At 40.1% G+C, this 19,132-nt stretch overlaps 1 protein-coding gene across 5 annotated transcripts in view; it reads right to left on the bottom strand.

Annotated features, from left to right (window-relative positions):
- Positions 1-14,101: 14,101 nt before the first annotated feature.
- USP9X (ubiquitin specific peptidase 9 X-linked) overlaps positions 14,102-19,132 on the bottom strand; it is a 116,931-nt gene continuing 111,900 nt past the window's right edge. For 3 of the 5 annotated variants that reach the window (XM_027533634.1, XM_027533637.1, XM_027533638.1), the window contains exon 45: positions 14,102-18,003. In XM_027533634.1, the coding sequence (XP_027389435.1) occupies positions 17,866-18,003 (138 nt within the window). In that variant the 3' untranslated portion in view covers positions 14,102-17,865. The remainder of the gene's footprint in view (positions 18,004-19,132) is intronic. The other 2 variants (XM_027533636.1, XM_027533635.1) reach the window with 1 other exon arrangement.

Genomic DNA, 19,132 nt, shown 5'->3' with positions numbered 1-19,132 from the left:
GAGCCGGACATGACTGAAGCGACTGAGCACAGCACAGCACGTAGTTTTATAATGTTGTGTTGGTTTCAGGTATATAGTGAAATGGTTCAGTTGTACATATATACAATATATATATGTATTCTTTTTCAGATTCTTTTCCCATATAGGTTATTACAGAACATTGAGTAGAGTTCCTTGTGCTCTGTAGTAGGTCCTTGTTGGTTATCTGTTTTATATATAGTAGTGTGTATATGTTAATCCCAGTCTCCTAATTGATGCCATGTTTCCCCTTTGGTTAACCATAAACTTATTTTTGAAGTCTGTAAGTCTGTTTCTGTTTTGTAAATAAGTTCATTTGTATCTTTTTTCTTAGATTCCATATAAGTGATACTATTTTTGTCTTTATCTGACTGACTTAGTATGAGAGTCTCTAGGTCCATCCATGTTGCTGCAAGTTGGCATCAGTTTGTTCATTTTTTTGTAGCTGAGTAATATTCTATTGTATATATGTACTATGTCTTTTTTTGTGGGGAGGGCTGCTCCCTCAGCAGTGAGAATGTGTTGTCCTAACCACTTGACCGCCAGGGAATTCCCTGTACCGTGTCTTTTTTTTTAAAATCAATTCCTATGTTGATGGATAGTCAAGTTGCTTCCATATCTTGACATTTATTGTAAATAGTGCTGTTATGAACATTGGGGTGCATGTATCTTTTCCGATTAGTTTTTTCTAGATATTTACCCAGGTGTGTGATTGCTGGATCATATGGTAGTTCTTTTTTTTTTATTTTTTAAAAATTGTATTAATTTTTTTTTTTTTGCTGTGCTTGATCCTCATTGCTGTGCAGGCTTTTCTCTAGTCACGGTGAGCTGGGGTTACTCTCTAGTTGCAGTGCACAGACTTTTCATTGCCATGGCTTCTCTTGTTGCTGAGCACAGGCACTAGGATATGAGGGTTCAGTACTTGTGGTTCCTGGGCTCTAGAGCACAGGCCCCATAGCTCTGGTGCATGGGCTTAGTTGCTTCTTGGAATGTGGTGTCTTCCCAGATCAGGGATCAAACCTGTGTCTCCTGCATTGGCAGGAGGACTCTTTACCACTGGGCCACCAGGGATGGCGCCGGTAGTTCTCGTTTTAGTTTTTAAAGGAACCTCCATGGTGTTCTCTATAGTAGCTTTGCCAATTTACATTCCCACCAACAGTGTTGGAGACTTCCCTTTTCTCCACACCCTCTCCAGCATTTATTGTTTGTAGATTTTTAAAGGATTGTCATTCTGACTGGTTTGAGGTGATACCCCATTACAGTTTTGATTCACGTTTCTCCAATAATTAGTGATGTTAAGCATCTTTTCGTGTGTATATTGGCCATCTCTATGTCTTCTTTGGAGAAATGTCTATTTAGATTGCCCACTTTTTGGGTTTTTTTTTTATATAGAGTTGTATGTTGCTATTTGTCTATATTGGAGATTAATCCCTTGTCAGTTGCTTCATTTACAAATATTTTTCTCTCATTTTGTGGGTTGTGTTTTAATTTTTTAAGATTTTCTTTGTTGTGCAAAAGCTTTTAAGTTTAATTAGGTCCCATTTGTTTATTTTCATTACTCTTAGAGGTGGATTCAAAAAGATGTTCCTGTGATTTATGTCACAAAGTGTTGTGCCTGTGTTTGCTTCTAAGACTTTTATAGTATCTAGTCTTACATTTAGGCCTTTAATCCATTTTGACTTTAGTTTTATATATGGTGTAGCGAATGTTCTAATTTCATTTTTTTACATGTAACTGTCTAGTTTTTCTAGCACCATTTATTGAAGAGACTGTCTTTCCTGCTTTGTATATTCTTGCCTCCTTTGTCATAGATTGACCATGGGTTCATGGGTGTATTTCTGGGCTTTCTATCCTGCTCTGTTGATCTATATTTCTGCTTTTGTTTCAGTACCGTACTCTTTTGATTACTGTAGCTTTGTAATATAGCCTGAAGTCAAGGAGCCTGATTCCTCCAGCTCCATTTTTCTTTCTTAGGATTTCTTCAGCTATTCAAGGTCTTTTGTGTTTCCATACAAATTAAAAAATGTTTTGTTCTCAGTTCAGTTCAGTCGCTCAGTCGTGTCCGACTCTTTGCGACCTCATGAACCGCAGCATGCCAAGCCTCCCTGTCCATCACCAACTCCTGGAGTCCACCCAAACCCATGTCCATTGAGTCGGTGATGCCATCCTCTGTCATCCCCTTCTCCTCCTGCCCTCAATCTTTCCCAGCATCAGTGTCTTTTCAAATGAGTCAGCTCTTTGCATCAGGTGGCCAAAGTATTGGAGTTTCAGCTTCAACATCCATCCTACCAATGAACACCCAGGACTGATCTCCTTTAGGATGGACTGGATGGATCTCCTTGCAGTCCAGGGGACTCTCAAGAGTCTTCTCCAACACCACAGTTCAAAAGCATCAATTCTTCAGCGCTCAGCTTTCTTTATAGTTCAACTTTCACATCCATACATGACCACTGGAAAAACCATAGCCTTGACTAGATGGGACCTTTGTTGACAAGGTAATGTCTGCTGTTTAATATGCTGTCTAGGTTGGTCATAACTGTCCTTCCAAGGAGGAAGCGTCTTTTCATTTCATGGCTGCAGTCACCATCTGCAGTGATTTTGGAGCCCAGAAAAATAAAGTCAGCTACTGTTTCCCCATCTATTTGCCATGAAGTGATGGGACCAGATACCATGATCTTAGTTTTGTTCTAGTTCTGTGAAAAATGCCATTGGTAATTTGATAGAGATTGCATTGAATCTGTACATTGCCTTGGTATTTCCAGTTTACTCTTTTTTTCAAATTGAAGTATGGATGATTTCTAGTTTGCTTAAACTGTATTGAGGAATAATTGCCAAATATAATTGTATGTATTTAAAGTGTACAACGGGGGACTTTCCTGGCAGTCCAGTGGTTAGGACTCTGCACTTCCACTGCAGGAGGCATATGTTCCATTTCTTGGTCTAGGAACTAAGATCCTGCAAGCCATGCGATGCAGCCAAAAGTTAAAAATAGAATAAAGTGTACAATGTGATTTATTGACATGCATACACATAGAATGATTACCAAGATCAAGATAATTAACACACCCATCACCTGACATAGTTAACATAGTTAACTCTGTGTGTGTGTGTGTGGAGAGAATGCTTACGATCTATTCTTGCCAACTTTCAAGTATCAAATACCTTTTTATTAACTACCGTCAGCATGCTATTCATTACAGCCTCAGAACTTATTCTTCTTGTAGATGCAAATTTGTACCCTTTGACCTATAGCACCCCATGCTAATTAGAAAGCATACTGCTCAAATCAGAACCTCTGATAGCTTCTAGAAGTGTATTAGTGGTGAGCAACCTTTATCCGCTCCCCCCAACCTCCCGCAGCCTTCCTCAAGAGACAATTTCAGGGAAAGAAAATGATGCTTATAGGCTGCCTGTATTTGCATTGCAAATGAAAATAGCTTTGAATCCTGTGGGGGAAATATGTATTTTCTTCCAGGGGAGCTTGCCTGTGCAATCAAGTAGATTTATTCTAATGAGCAACCGATGCCATTTGCCAGTTACTAAAATGTTAATATCGGCAGAATTGAAAACTAGTCACATAGAGGCAGTTTTCTAATTTTTTATCCTAAAATTAGTTGACAGGCTGAAGGTGGAGATAAATAGAAGAGCATAAAACCATTTATTACAAGCAGTAGGCTTCATCTCGCTCTCTTTGATACATCAGTTAGACTTGTTTTGATGCACTACAGGAAACCAGCTTATTAAGAATTCTGCTTGTTGGTAATACATTGCAAACTGTACATTTCAGTCAGAACTCAAATGGTTTCCAAGGTGCAGTCATAAAGGCTAGTGCTCAAAATAGCTGCTGCCCCCAGGGAGTGAGGGCTTCCTAAGAGGCCCTTAAGGGAGCCCAGAGTGAATTTACTGGAATCGCTGGTAAATTGGAGGCTTTAAATCGCTGGTAAATTTGGAGGCTTTAAAAAAATATTACAAATGTAAGTCCTTATGTGTTACCAGGCAGATCTTGACACACAGGTCCTAACTCAAAGTACTATGTGATTGACACTTGTATTTACTAAATCATTCGCGTCCTAGTTGATTAGAACTATGATAACAAAGAATTTGATTCCTTTGATGCTGAGGCTGCTGAGTTAACATCTGGAGTTGAAGGGCCCAGATTGGAACCCCTGAGAAAGCACTGTTATCTATTTAGCCATCACTCTGTTCTGGCCACTAGTGCAGAGAGACTTACAGAAAGGACCAGGGGCGGGTAAGGTGGTTAGCAAGATGGCACATACGGGCACTTAATGATACAGCAGAGGAGGAACAGACATAGGGTACAAAACTTGGAGAAATCACACGATCTGGGAGACGCTTCAAAATTCACTTCCTCATGTTCGTTGTTTTAGGCGAGAATGTTCCTTACCATAGCAAGACTAAATATATTGTCTGCCAGGCCTTAATTCTCAAATTGGTTTTCATTGTTAAAAAATGACGTAGAAAATGCTGAGTGGCATTCTCTCCGAAGTCTGCGGCATTGCAGAGCCCGTTTATTAGAAGCCATGAAAGCTACAGAAGTTCTCGTCTTATTTTCTGCATTTCTAGTTTTATGCAATTTCATTCGATTTTTCTGCCTTGGTAATAAATTTAGAAAGGAGAAGGAAAAGAACACAGTTACAAATACAATACTTACGGACTTTCCTGGTGGTCCGCTGGTTAAGAATCTGCCTGCCAATGCAGGCGACACAGGTTCGGTCATTGGTCTGATCCCACATGCCACGGAGCAACTAAGCCCATGCGCTACAACTACTGAAGCTCAGTGCCCTAGAGGCTGTGTTCCACAGCCAGAGAAGGCTGCATGCTGCAGCTAGAGAGTGGTCCCCACTCACAGCAACAAAGACCCAGCACAGGCAAAAATAAAAATATTAAAAATAGATACATAACACTTCTTACCATTTGAAAGTGAAAGGCACTCAGTCGTGTCTGATTCTTTGTGACCCCATGGGCTGTACAGTCCATGGAATTCTCCAGGCCAGAATACTGGAGTGGGTAGCTGTTCTCTTCTACAGGGATTTTCCCTGTATTTTCCAGGGATGGAACCTAGGTCTCCCTCATTGCAGGCAGATTCAGTTACAATGTGCTCGCTAATAATTAATAGTAACTTTAATCCCTGCAGTACAGCTTTTCTAATTGAAATACATTTGATGGGTAACATTATGCAAATTTAAAACAATTTTTTCCTTTGTTTCCTTTGAAGATAGTGTGACTTGTTTCTGGACAAAAACATCTTCAATATTCTCTCCTCTGGGAATGTAACATTAATCACGGGGTGGGGGGTAGAATTGATCAACAAATAGTATCAGGCACAGTCAGGAAGAGGAGAAGGGGCGACAGCAGATGAGATGGTTGGATGGCATCATTGACTCAATGGACATGAGTTTGAGCAAACTCAGGGAGAGACTGAAGGACAGGGAAGCCTGACGTGCTGCAGTCCATGGGGTCGCAAAGAGCTGGACACGACTTGGTGACTGAACAATAACAACAGGAAATGCTAGCTATCTCTTCAAAGAGATAAAACCATGTATTTTGGTTCCCAGTCCCACAGATGAAACATTTCATTATTAAATGCTGATGGAGTCCAGTCAAGTCACCACGCAGGAGCCCCAGCCATCAGCACCATCCATAACTGTGGGGTAGTTTTACAAAGCTACCTCCTGTTTGCTTTATTCATTTGACCAATAGTTTAATACAAAGAAAACAATTTCTCATTTTTCTCTGAGCAACCCCAGAAAAAGTCATTTAAGCTTTTTGAGCTGAAATTTCTTCCTCTATATGCATGATAACTCATATGATGCTGAGGATTAGGGCTGTCCTGCTTTCTGGGAATGAAATAATCCAATCTTTTCATGTTGTCCTATTCTGTAGAAAAAAGCAAATAAATATAATGTGATCTCGTGATAGCAAATCAATAAGGAAAAATCCCCACTGGGTTTTTCCAAAGCGAACACAGAGGAAAGCTAACCACTATTGGTCATTTATGAATATCGTCCCCCAAGCATTACCAGGAATCACTTGAACTACATGGGCCAATGTTCCAGAAGATCCTTTGTGCTAATTTCGGCAACAAAGCCAAATTTAAACAGAAAAGTACCCCCTCAACGTTGCCACACCCCTACATTTTCTTGCTTTTCTTTCAAAAGGAGGGGCGCCTGAGCAACAACAGAGTGCACTACATTTCTTTCTCTGAAGCAAATCACACGTTTCCAAAACATCTTGGCTAAAAATAAATTAAGTTGTGTTTCTTTCCGAGATGGAAATTGCTTTTGGCTGCTCACCCAGCCATACTTTTCTGCTAAACTCTGGGCTTTGTTTTTGATTTTCATGAAAGCAGGTTTATAAACACCAGAGGCAAAATGCAGCAACTAGAACAGATGGTTAAAGTGCTACTTCATTTGTCATTATCGGTTTGGGGAATACTGCAGAGTCGGGCTGCTGGGCTTACAGGCGTTCAGCTAGAGGAATTGTCTTGGGCAGAATCAAAGCCCCTTGTTGCAAAGCTGGGGCTCAGTATTTTCCTTTCCTGAAAGGAACAGGTGACAAACCATTCTCTTCTTGCCCATGGGGCTTTTCCCCCAGGTGAAGAAAAATGAGGTGGCTAGAAATCTTGTCTTTTCAAATGGGGGAAGGCAATGTTGATGAAAATAATCAATAAACAGTCTATAATGGGAATAGGAAAGAGTTTTATTTGAGCCAAACTGAAGATTATAGTGTGAGAGACAGCCTCTCAGATGACTCTGAGAAAGTGCTCTAGAGAAGCTTGGTTTTCAGCGCAGTTATATTAATATAGCTCATCAGAACGAAGAACATTAAACAAGTCAGGGATACATTCCTGCAGGGTCTGAAAATACAGATCAGCACATACAGAGCGAGTCAGTATGGCCTTGGCATCTGAGAAGGGAGTCTTATTGAAGGAGCACCACCATCGGTGTCCCAGGAAGGGGAGCATTTAATCTTTATATTATTATTTTTATCTTACTTAATTTTTACTTTTTGTCTGCCACACAGCATGTGGGATCTTGGTTCCCCTACCAGGGATCGAACCCGGGCCCCCTGCATTGGAAGCATGGAGTCTTAACCATTGGACATCCCAGGAAGTCCATAATCTTTATTTTTTAACATGAACTTTCTTACTTCTGGTCAATGCACCCTTTTCTTCAATAATTAAAGCAGATATACAATATATGTTTCATAGGCCACACACAGGCTGTTTACTTAGCATGAAATTCGAGTTAGATTATGTCTAAGCCAGAACGACTAGATTATGTCTAAGCCAGAATGACTTCTCCATACCTCAATACCTGAAACCCTCTTCCATCAGCAGTCATGTCATATCCCACGGCCTTACAGTTGGTGGGTAAAACCATTTCTAACCCAGAATCCCTTTGCCACTTTTGACCTTTGACACCTTTGCCTACAAGATACTACACTACGGTTGTTTTGTTCACACACTGCATTGTCAACGTTCCTGAATTTACTAAATCCGTTTTTTTTTTCCTTGGGGTTCTTTAGGGAAGATTCTCCCTGCTCCTTCTCTAGAGAAACCCAGTGAGGTGCCCGGGGGTGAGTTGCTGTGGCTCCTGCATGGGCCGCCTGGCAGCAGACTGGGCACCACCACAAACAGTGCCCGAGGGACACTCGCTGAGTCCAGACCACGATGGCTTCCAAAATGGAGGAGGGGGACGGGGCTGAGGATGGGGTGGGGGGACTCGGGGGCTTTATTGGAACACTTGATGTTTTTAATGAAAATAATACTTGAAGCAAATATACCAGTAATAGGTACCTGGGTGTGTGTCTACTTGTCTATAGTTTTAAAGTTTGGCAACCTCCCTCCCTTTTTTTTTTTTTTTTAAAGACCAACAGTGCACTCTGGAAATGGTTTTCAAACCTGACTGCAGTTATATGTGGAACTTTAAAAAATGTTTCAGATTCCTGGGCCTGCTATGCCTATACTCAGTTTTCAGGGGTGGGACCCAGAAATGAGGGTCCTTTAAAAAGCTCCCCAGATGTTTCTCATTCAGCCAGTCCAGCATTGGCCCTTAGACCAGCTTTGAAGCACCACTACCTTGCAAAGGTCATTCAGTTGATACTTATAAGTATTATAATACTTACATGCATGTGTTAGGTCTTTTCAGCTGTGTCCAACTCTTTGTGACCCTATGGACTGCAGCCCACCAGGCCCCTCTGTTCATAGGATTCTCCAGGCAAGAATACTGGAGTGGGTTTGCTTGCCCTCCTCCAGGGGATCTTCCTGACCCAGGGATCAAACGTGCATCTCTTAGTCTCCTGCACTGGCAGGAAGGTTCTTTACCGCTAGCGCCGCCTGGGAAACCCACAGTACTTATAATCCTATGTATAACCCCAAATTGTGTTAACTTACGCTACGGGGTGGTTGTTTTTTAGTGTGTATCTATCATTGGGTCCTTTTAATCTAACTGTAATAACCTAAATTGTTGGTCTTGCTGGAGTAACAAAAGGGTCTCTTTTTAGTCTCTTTGTGAAAACTAGGTCAAAACTCATTTGATGACACACAGATCCTTGTGCAGTTTTAAAGCCAAACTTTTAAACTTTAATAGGTTAGATTTTAGATTACAACACGGTCTATAAATGGCCTTTCAATATACATGAAATTTCCTTTTCAATCTGGAACTTTAATTCTGCCAGGTTTAGGGCAGTTCAGCTTGACAATAGCATCTTTCCCCCAGTATGATTGGATATTATAGAATTGTATACAACATTTCTTTTGCTTGTCCTCGTGTTTAGCTTTAAGTTTCTTTTCCCAGGCTCACTCAGAAATTTTTTAGTTTTATTAATTAATTTTTATTTATTTATTTTTTGGCTGCAGATAGTGAGACCTTAGTTCCCTGACTAGGGATCGAACCCAGGCCTTCAGTCATGGAAGCATGGAATTCTGACCACTGGACTACTAGGGAATTCTGCCATGTTCACTCAAAATGATTGTTTTAAAGGTAACGAGTTTAAGTCCACATATGTGGACTCACATTTACATGTGCACAAAGTCACTTGTTGACACTTTTGCCCCAGTGGCACACGTGACATCCCTCCCTTTTGCTCAGTCTGTGCTCAGCGGCTCAGTCTTGTCCGACTTTTGTGACCCTGTGGACTGTAGCCCGCCAGGCTCCTCTGTCCAGGGGGATTCTCCAGGCAAGAATACTGGAGTGGGTTGCCGTTTCCTCTTCTAGGGGATCTTCCCAACCCAAGGATCGAACCCAAGTCTCTTGCGTCTCCTGCATTGGCAGGCAGATTCTCCACCACTACGCCACCTTCACCACTATCCCCATCCTCCATGAGGAACAAAACAAGGAAGTGCAATTCAATAGCTCTCTCTGCTATTTGGCAGCAGCTTGGTCGAGGTGGCTAAACCTAATAAATCAAAACCAGGACAATTCTATAACTATGTGTGGCTTGCTAGCAAGCATATTTTATGGTTTGTTTTCTTCACAACAGCTAAGACTAGGCTGGGTTTTTCTCTTTTCTTTAAAAAATTTAAGATTGATCCTCTAACAGGTGAGAAGCACTTCCATGTTTGAAGGGCCTCCAGCCCTGGCTGTCCAGAATGTGTTTGGGACTGTGAGTGTGAGGCTGGCCCGCTTTGGGCTGGGCGGGTTCTTAGCCCAACCTTGCAGGGATCATCGTGTATTTCTTCAGCACCTGTCATGATCGTGTCCTACATCCATATTCCTGGGATACCTGTCATGTGTCCAACAACATCTTACATACATTTCAGTAGGTAGCGAAAACTGAGAAGATTCCCTTCTTCTCAGTGTAAAATTCTCCTATTCTCTGACTTGTTTGCAACTTCACTGGTGTGGACAGGCTTATTATAAGAGCAGAACTGGAGACCTAGTGACCAGCTGTGCTCATGTGAGGTGTCCCTGCTCGTTTTGTCTGGCTCCAGACCTTTCCTAGGGGCCACTGCAGCCCTTGCTGGTTCCTTGATTTCATAACATTGGAAAAAGGGAAGCAAGTTCAAGTCTACAGGAACATTAGAACAGCAGAGAGTTTTTGTTTGTTTGTTGGACTGTACCATGTGGCATGTGGGATCTTAGTTCCCCTGCAGTAGAAGTGCAGTCTTAATCATTGGACCATCAGGGAAGTCCCTTGATCATTTTCAGTGCAAACTAATTCAAGCAAATACAAAGAAATAAGGGCTTCCCAGGTGGCGCTAGTGGTAAGGAACCTGCCTGCCAATGCAGGAGATGTAAGAGATGCGGGTTTGATCCCTGGGTTGGGAAGAGCCCCTGGAGGAGGGCATGGCAGCCCACTCCAGTTTTCTTGCCTGGAGAATCACCATGGATGGGGGTCTGGCGGGCTACAGTCCATGGGGTCACAAAGAGTCAAACAGGACTGAAGTGACTTAGCAGGCAGTGACAAAGAAAGTGGCCAGAGTTGGACAACATAATATTCCTTAAATGTGTGTATGTTCAAAATCTGAATATTAAAGGAAAAGTAAATATGAACAAGCAACTCAAAAGCCAACAATGTAAACAAACCACTTTGGGCTGTGTCCACCTATCCAGGTAACCAAGCTCAACGTAGGATTTTATTTACAGGAATCCTAAACTTAGTTTTTCGATTTTAATGCAAAACTGAAAGGTTTGACTGGTTGCCTTTCTTTAAACTTGAAGGTTGCAATGACTATAAAGAAAGCTGGCTTTTCTTATAAAAGGCACAAGCAAGTACATCTGAAAACCCCAGCAAGGACATGCTGACCCTAGCATTTCTCTGGAGAGAATGCAAATGACTTTATACTCAAGATTAATGACTGCATTTGATGACCAGAGACCACAGCTTATGAGGGATGTAAGGCTTGTCAAAGTATAAGGTTTTTCAACACTCACTACATTCTACTCTGGCCTGCACTCCTTCCAAAACAGTATATTGGAAGCTTTTCCCTGTAAGAATGGAGTGTCTGCTCATCTCAGTGTAAGAAGCCTACTTCAAGTGTCTGATGCTGAGTGGATCAGTGCTAAACAAAAACCCAACATCTGATTTATCTACCACTTACGTTACTAGTTACAGTTAACTAATCCAAGCTTCAGTAAATCAGAAAGGCAAATCTGTTCATATTTTACTGCAAATCTGAAGTTTTTTTTAAAATGGATTTGGCTGTGCTGGGTCTCTGTTGCTCCGCGGGCTTTGTTCTAGTTGCCGCGAGTGGGGGCTACTCTCTATTGGGGTGTGTGGGGCTCTCATTATGGTGGCTTCTCTTCTTGTTGAGGAGTATGGGCTCTAGAGCACAGGTTCAGTAATTGTGCTGCGTGGACTTTTTGTGGTCTCCAGGCATGTGGAATCTTCTTGGACCAGGGATCAAACCCGTGTCTCCTACACTGGCAGGCAGGTTATTTTACCAGTGAGCCACCAGGGAAGCCCGCAAATCTCAATTTTTGGTTTTTGGCTTTTAATTAAAAATCTCAACCTTGGGGCAATAGAGAAGGCTAACTACAACCCAAGAGCTTGGGATTTACATCTGACTCAGTAACTTTAGCTTTTAAATCTCTTTAGTGTAATACATTCATGGTCTTAGCCTCTGACCTAGTCAGACTTCCTAAGGAAGATATGGTTAACAGCCTTGTAGGAATCCACATTAGGGCCATTTTACTAAGAAAGGATTTATACTAAGTGCTTAAGACATTCTGAAAGTAGATGACTGGAAGAACTACTAGACTACTGATGAATAGTTTTCAGTAGTAATAACCTTCTAGACACGCAGCCTGAAAAAGCTGTTTCCCTATTCACCCAACAGAACACACTAATTTACATCAAGAACCCTTCAGGGGCACATCCTATACATAGAGACCTTTGGGAAAAGGATTACGAAGGGTTAACCTCTATTTCCTTGGTGCCCGGAGACACTATTCCTTGTGCATAGTAAGACACTGCCAGCCTTCACAATGTTAACACTTCCTTCTCAGTCCCACTTAAGTGCACCAGATTATCTACTTCTGGATTCCAAAGAAGATGCACCCAGTGTTTTAATGGGTGGGGAAGAACTAGACGGCAACTCAAAGAATACACATCGAATCCTCATGTGAGCCCCCCGCCCCCAGGACTTGCGGAAAAACATTCCAGTGTCCAAAGCATCTGTTTTGAATAGTTTTACATCTATACAATTGAAAAGAAATAGGAAATGAGTAGACTTCAATTTTGTAGGGTGGTCCCCACTGGGCTCCCTCTGGGGCAGGACGTGGTGAAGGGAAGGTGAGGCTGGGGCAGCTGGTGTTTGACTGTCATTTATGTGGAAAAAGCCCACCACAATGAAAAACTTCTATTTTTAGATAAATGCTGATGGAGCAAAATGAGACGACCTTGTTTTCAGATGACAAAGCATTCCCATTTTACTCTTGAGCTGTGTACATTTCAGTGGAATGTCTTTAAAAATCAACTGATTTTATGTGGGTCTGTAATTTGTTTTGTGGAGGAAAGTTTTTAGTATAGTTTAAGAACATTTCCCTTGAGAATTTAGGTCCTAAAGCAAATGAATTATTAATAAAGCCTTTGCTATCACCCTAACTTTAAACTTTGAGGTAGAAATACTATCCATTTTCTACCTACCTGTAAATCATCAGATTATAATGAAGCAGTTCAAAATATTGGTGGCCATATACATTTTCATCGTTAGATGTGTTCATGTGTCTAAAAATACTTAAAAGTCAAACGGCTTAATCCAACTAGTTTTCCAAACTGCAGAATACTAGATTTATTCATCTTCTGGTTCTCATTTTTAAAAAACAAAGTTTGATGAAAATTAGGGCTATGTCTCTTTCTTTAGCAGTAATGCTTGCAGAAACTCAATTTAAGGGAAGTACCAACAGGTTTCTATGGAAGTCATATTTCTTTGGAACATGGCAACAAAGAATTGCTTTTCAGATACTAGAAAGCAGAGCAGATGGAATTTGTTAGACAACTGAATTTTCACTTCTATTAACACATCATGAGAAACGCTGGGCTGGAAAAAGCACAAGCTGGAAATCATGATTGACGGGAGAAATATCAATAACCTCAGATATGCAGATGACACCACCCTTATGGCAGAAAGTGAAGAGGAACTAAAAAGCCTCCTGATGAAAGTGAGAGTGAAAAGTTGGCTTAAAGCTCAACATTCAGGAAAACTAAGATTATGGCATCTGGTCCCATCACTTCATAGGAAATATATGGGCAAACAGTGGAAACAGTGTCAGACTTTATTTTTTGGGGCTCCAAAATCACTGCAGATGGTGATTGCAGCCATGAAATAAAAAGACACTTACTCCTCGGAAGGAAAGTTATGACCAACCTAGATAGCATATTCAAAAGCACAGACATTACTTTGCCAACAAAGGTCTGTCTAGTCAAGGCTATGGTTTTTCCTGTGGTCATGTATGGATGTGAGAGTTGGACTGTGAAGAAGGCTGAGCGCCGAAGAATTGATGCTTTTGAACTGTGGTGTTGGAGAAGACTCTTGAGAGTCCCTTGGACTGCGAGGAGATCCAAACAGTTTATCCTAAAGGAGATCAGTCCTTGGGTGTTCACTGGAAGGACTGATGCTGAAGCTGAAACTCCAGTACTTTGGCCACCTCATGCGAAGAGCTGACTCATTGGAAAACACCCTGATGCTGGGAGGGATTGGGGGCAGGAGAAGGGGACGACAGGGGATGAGATGGCTGGATGGCATCACCGACTTGATGGACATGAGTTTGGGTGAACTCCAGGAGTTGGTGATGGACAGGGAGGCCTGGTGTGCTGCGATTCATGGGGTCGCAGAGAGTCGGACATGACTGAACACCCCTCAAATATGTGACCTGCTTTATTGCTGATTTAAGTGAACTTTGAAACCAAGTGTTTGACCAATCTTGGTTTTAGAATGAAGGGTTGTCAATAGACCACAATCTCGTTTGAAAGGCTTAGATGTGAAGATACAAATTAAGGGCTGCATCCCTCTACTTACAAACATTTTCCTTTTAAAGTTCCCTTCAGATCAATTACACCTCTAATTTACCTTCCATTTAGAAAATCTTATTTTAATAAATAAAAGGGGAAACCGAAATTTAATTTATAAAGTTTTATTTTTGTATATGTGCTAAATCTTAGGAACTGTGGACAATCTTCAGTCTGTTGGCTTGTAAAAGGCTGAGAAGTATGTGATCTGGGTGGTGAGATTTCCTTTTAGGAATCTGGATTTCAAAATGCAAAAAAATTTTTTCACTCATTTGCAAGTTTAAAACATGGTGCACCTTTCCCCCTTTTTTCTTAGACCTATAAATTCGGAGGAAAAGTGCTACATTTCTGCAGACGTAAAATAATCTAAAATAATCGTAAATACAATCGGCAGCAAGTTAATACATTTAGCACTTCTGTAGTGATTTACCACACCCAAAACCTTATTTTCAAACACTAAACACTCACATAGGCGCAGGCCCTATTTTAGTTGAGCCCCACTAGGAAACCAGTACTGAACGTTTGTTTTAAAATCAGTAACACAAAAACTGGAGGGGAGAGGAGCAGTGTTTACTTTCTCGGCAGTATGTAATACCTTCAAACTAGAGACCAAAATTGGGCACTTACGAAAAGGCAATTTTTAAAAATCCAGTTATAATTCTAAATAAGGCAGGATATATCCACCAAAATTAACCACAAGATTCAGCAAAGTAAGAATTCCAGCTGGAAAAATAAGAAAAAATGGAACTATTTTGGAGTAGTCATCTGAGTATTCACAGACTTGCTTTCATTTATAAATGTAATTCAAATAAAAAAGGCTCCTCATCTTTTTAACCCACTACTAGGGTTAAATACTTAAATTGTTATCATTCACTAATAAAAGTTAATCATGAAAAAAATATAAAACATTTTCATAATTCTAAATTTGTACACATAACAGCTGAAAGACAAGGCTGGGAAATTATCATTGAGAGAAAAATCAATGAAGACAAAAATCCCAAATACGAGGATGTTCTTATTTCTGCCTCGACAATGCTGAACATGAAAATTTGGTTGGTAGAGGGCTTAGAAACAGCAGCAGTATGGTTTTCGCCAAGTTGTGCACTGAAATACTTAGATCCAATAGGGCAAAGCCCTTGTTCACAGAGATTAACGATGCAAATAGCTTCAGTCTTTATGTTAACAGATTCTACTGTCTCCTAAAAAGTAACCATGCCATTTAGAATTTTCGGGGGTACTTCTCTGAAAGGAAGACTAGTGATTCTGCAACAAACATTTAAAGTGGGAAATATATATATGGCTCAAGAAATCAGTTGAGGGAGAATTAAATAATCTGTAGGCACTTTGAAGACTTGAAGTTTAAAATGTGCCATTTGTGTTCAGAAAAAGACCTCAAAATCACTGCTATGTTGCTCTTACAATAACATGCATCTTAAAATTTTCAGTTATACATTAATGCTTGCTTAAGAGTTAGAGAAAATAATTTGCACAAACAAACAAAAGTAACTCTTTCCATTCACTTTCCCTAGATCCTGATCACAGCACAGACCACTCTTCCTCAAGTGGAGGGGGAAAGGATTCACAAGCCCTCAAAGCAGCCAAGGTGGGATCTCCCTCCAAGGAGAAAAATTCACAGCCTTTTAAAATGTCAAGTTTTCACATCTAGAAGTCATTCGTTTTTAAATTAAGTATATTACATACTTTTGTTAAGGACCAGAACACACACAAATCAGCTCAGATGGTGTAATTTATGATAGCAAGTTGTTCAAATAAATTTAACCTGTTTTTGCTCACTGTTAAGGAGACTTGGAATTGAGGAACTTCTAAATTCAGGTTACCAATTGGAACTGCAGATGGTGTGTATGACTTTGGCTCACACTTAAACTCATATGTAATATACTTAAGGTAAAAACAGGCTCTATCCGGTGTCAATTTTCCTAATGTTACAGAAAACCTAGAAGCACAGGTTGACTACAGAGTACTTACTGCAAATAAGATATCCAAAGCTTTATCTTAAATACCTGCCCCCTTTAATCACAAAATAACAAATTCTCAATTTTGTTTCTGCTTTGTTCAATTCCAACTATAGCCTTTTTGACAAAACATTTGCCTATTAACTGAATTGTAAAAAATACAACCAAGCTTGTGCTCATTAAATATACATGTATATAAAAAACATACAAAAAGTACAAGATTGATTATGTTAGGAAACTTTTACAGTGTCAACATCCTGTTTTTGTCTTAAATCTTCAGTCAAGGGCCAAAGGTCAAATCTTTCTGTGCACAAAAACTCAATGTGACTGAACTCCTGAATTCAGGGTCATGTCTAGGTGTGCTATGCACAGAATTAACCTTAATATGCAGTCCTTAAAAAAAAAAAAAGTAACAACAACAAAAAACCCCCAAACACACCACAGGACAAAAAGTTCTTCTTAAATCAAATTCTATTTGTGAATTCAGCAAAATAATTTCTATAAAATAAAACAGCAAAATATTTAAATAGAATAGGGTGGACTGTATCTGTTTGCAGGGGTATTTGGTTTTTAGACAGGTTCCAAAAAATTACACACATTCAAGTTACCAATTCTCTTTTAAATACAGTATTAACTGATGAATTTATCATCTTAAATGTTTATTCTGATATTGATACCTCAATTATATTAACCAGTTTTCTTTTCAATTAGACCCTGCTTCAAACATGAAAATTTTTGGAATAATGGAGAAGGAGCTAGGACAACTCTTGCTTTCAAGTGAACTGTGACTGAGCGGCAGCTCAGCCAACATCTTGGTGCAATGGTATTCCAAGTACTGTGGGTTTCTGATGACCTCCGCTTCACTGGGATCCAGCAGAAGGCAAGTTTTAGAAGGTTCTCCTAGTAAGCTCTACAAAAGAAACAAAACAAGCACACCAAATACAGTCTTCTATTATGCTCCGAGCATCCTGGCATAGCAAATTTTTGCATATTTGTTTTAATCTTTTAAAATTCCCATTACTGACACTTAAAGTTTCTTTATCCCACCCAGAGATTGAATTGTCAAACATTAAGATGTAAGCAACATATGTGTAACTGAAATCCACCTGTTTATCACACTTCTCCCCGTTTTTATATTTTATATTCTAGGTGTAAGGAAAAGCTCTGAGCAATACAGCTGTCACACTGGGACAACTGCTGTCATTATGGTAATTTTTTCCTCATTGGCTACACTAACCTGGTGTGAAGCCATGCTAAATGTTACAGCATAACTATAGCTTCAAAGTGATTAACCTAACATCAGAATAAAAAGGCAATGAAAAAGACCTAGAAACAATGTTACATCACCAATTTTCCACATCAACCAAATAATTTAAAGGTTACCAGCCTTACATTGCTCATAATAAAACTGACTCCAGTGGCCAAGAATGAACATGAAACTATTGGTGTGGCTGACATGGACGGGCTCTGGTTTGTTGCTGTTGGTTTATTTTTTGTTTTTGTAAAGGAGTTGATCCAACTGCCGTCAGGCAGGCAACACTGGTTGAGAGTGCAATGGGTATAACAAGAAAATTAATTTTTGTAGGTTTTGTAGATCTGTGAGTCTCATCAAGAAAAAAGTCTTGCTTAAGAATTAACAGTCAGACATTAATATACTATATACACCTTTGCCATTTACACATTAGCATCAGGCCATTTATTACAAAACACTATACACTTTCCACTGCAGGCGAGTTATATATTGACAGCAAATTTCTGCAGATAAGACAGTGAATAAACTTTCCACTCCATATTGATTAGGAATAGTTTTTTCTAGTTTTAAATATTAGCCAGACACAGAAAAAGGTTGGACTGTAAGGCCTGGGTGCAGTCTTGATGGAACCAGCTAGTCGTGTGCATTTCACTGATCCTTCGTCTGGGGCGGGGACACTTCTTCACTGCCTTCGTAATTTTCTTGTGCTCGCTGGCCAGTTCTCTGAGGGTTGTTCATGTGATGTGCTGCTGGGCCTGTATACGGCTGTCCATGCACATGGTTATTCTGGGCGGGGAGACAAGATCTGCATGTTAAACTTAATATAGTGAACTTCAACTTTAAAGACCACAGGCTGAAGCTTGTGGAAATGTAAACATTTCTTTTTATTCCTGGGACTTAACAAGTAAATATGCTTGGGCTAATGATGAAAAACACTGGTTTGAAACAAAAAAAGATAGCCTCAAAGCCCCAAGTAAGAGCAGCGTAGGTGTAATTCTTCGGCCAAGGCGATTTAAAGTGCCCCAAATTATTCACATTCAAGTCTGACAAATAAGGGATAACAGCCCATTATTGGTTGCCGTTAAAAAAAAAAAAAAAAATCACAAAAGTGCCAGAACACATCCACTCTCACTCTAAGCACCTTGAAACTTCTATACGAGAAATCTGACTAAATGGTCATATGAGATCTGCGTAAGCAACAACCTTCAACACAGAATGATGATAATGAAAACAAAACAACATTGAAGATAATGGATTAATCAGACATGATTAAGCATGAGCTGTCTCAGGGCTGAGGGAAGTAATTCTTCTCCTGCTGGATTTGGGTCCTTAATGTTTTAAACTCCTGAACTCTCATTTTTCTGTACATTCCCACCACCCAAGCCAAGAAGATTTTAGCTTTCACTTTCTGTAATTTCTATTAGGAAAATAAATATCTTGAATGTGCATTTTCTAATTAGCCAGCATGCTTCCACCTCTACTATGAACTGTAAGAATGCTTAAACAATGGTTCTGAAAGCATGGTTCCTAGACCAGCAGCAGCATCCCCTGGGAATTCTTAGAAAAGTAGATTTTTCTGCTCCCACCTCCTAGACCTATCGAATCAGAAACTCTGGGGTGCCCCCTCCCTCAACAGCCCACCAGGGGATTCCAATGCTTGTTCCAGAATCACTGCCACAAAAGATCAAAATGCGTCACACCTGGGACTTAGACACGTTCTCATTTAGGAAGTTTCTTCATCTAAATTTAGTTATTGATCTTCTAAAAAAATTCATGGAAATCTGTCAAATCCCTGACTTTTTTCCAATAAGTTTTTACTGTCATTGAAGTCTTGATTATGCTATGTAAGCAAACAGTTCTTCTTTCATTGCTATATCCAGGGTCTTCCTTCACTGCCATATTTCATGTCTCTACT

The sequence above is a fragment of the Bos indicus x Bos taurus genome, chromosome X (assembly GCF_003369695.1).
Source record: "Bos indicus x Bos taurus breed Angus x Brahman F1 hybrid chromosome X, Bos_hybrid_MaternalHap_v2.0, whole genome shotgun sequence".
Lineage (NCBI taxonomy): Eukaryota > Metazoa > Chordata > Mammalia > Artiodactyla > Bovidae > Bos > Bos indicus x Bos taurus.
Note: the sequence above shows the minus strand (reverse complement) of the source record. Positions and strands in the feature narration are given on the sequence as shown.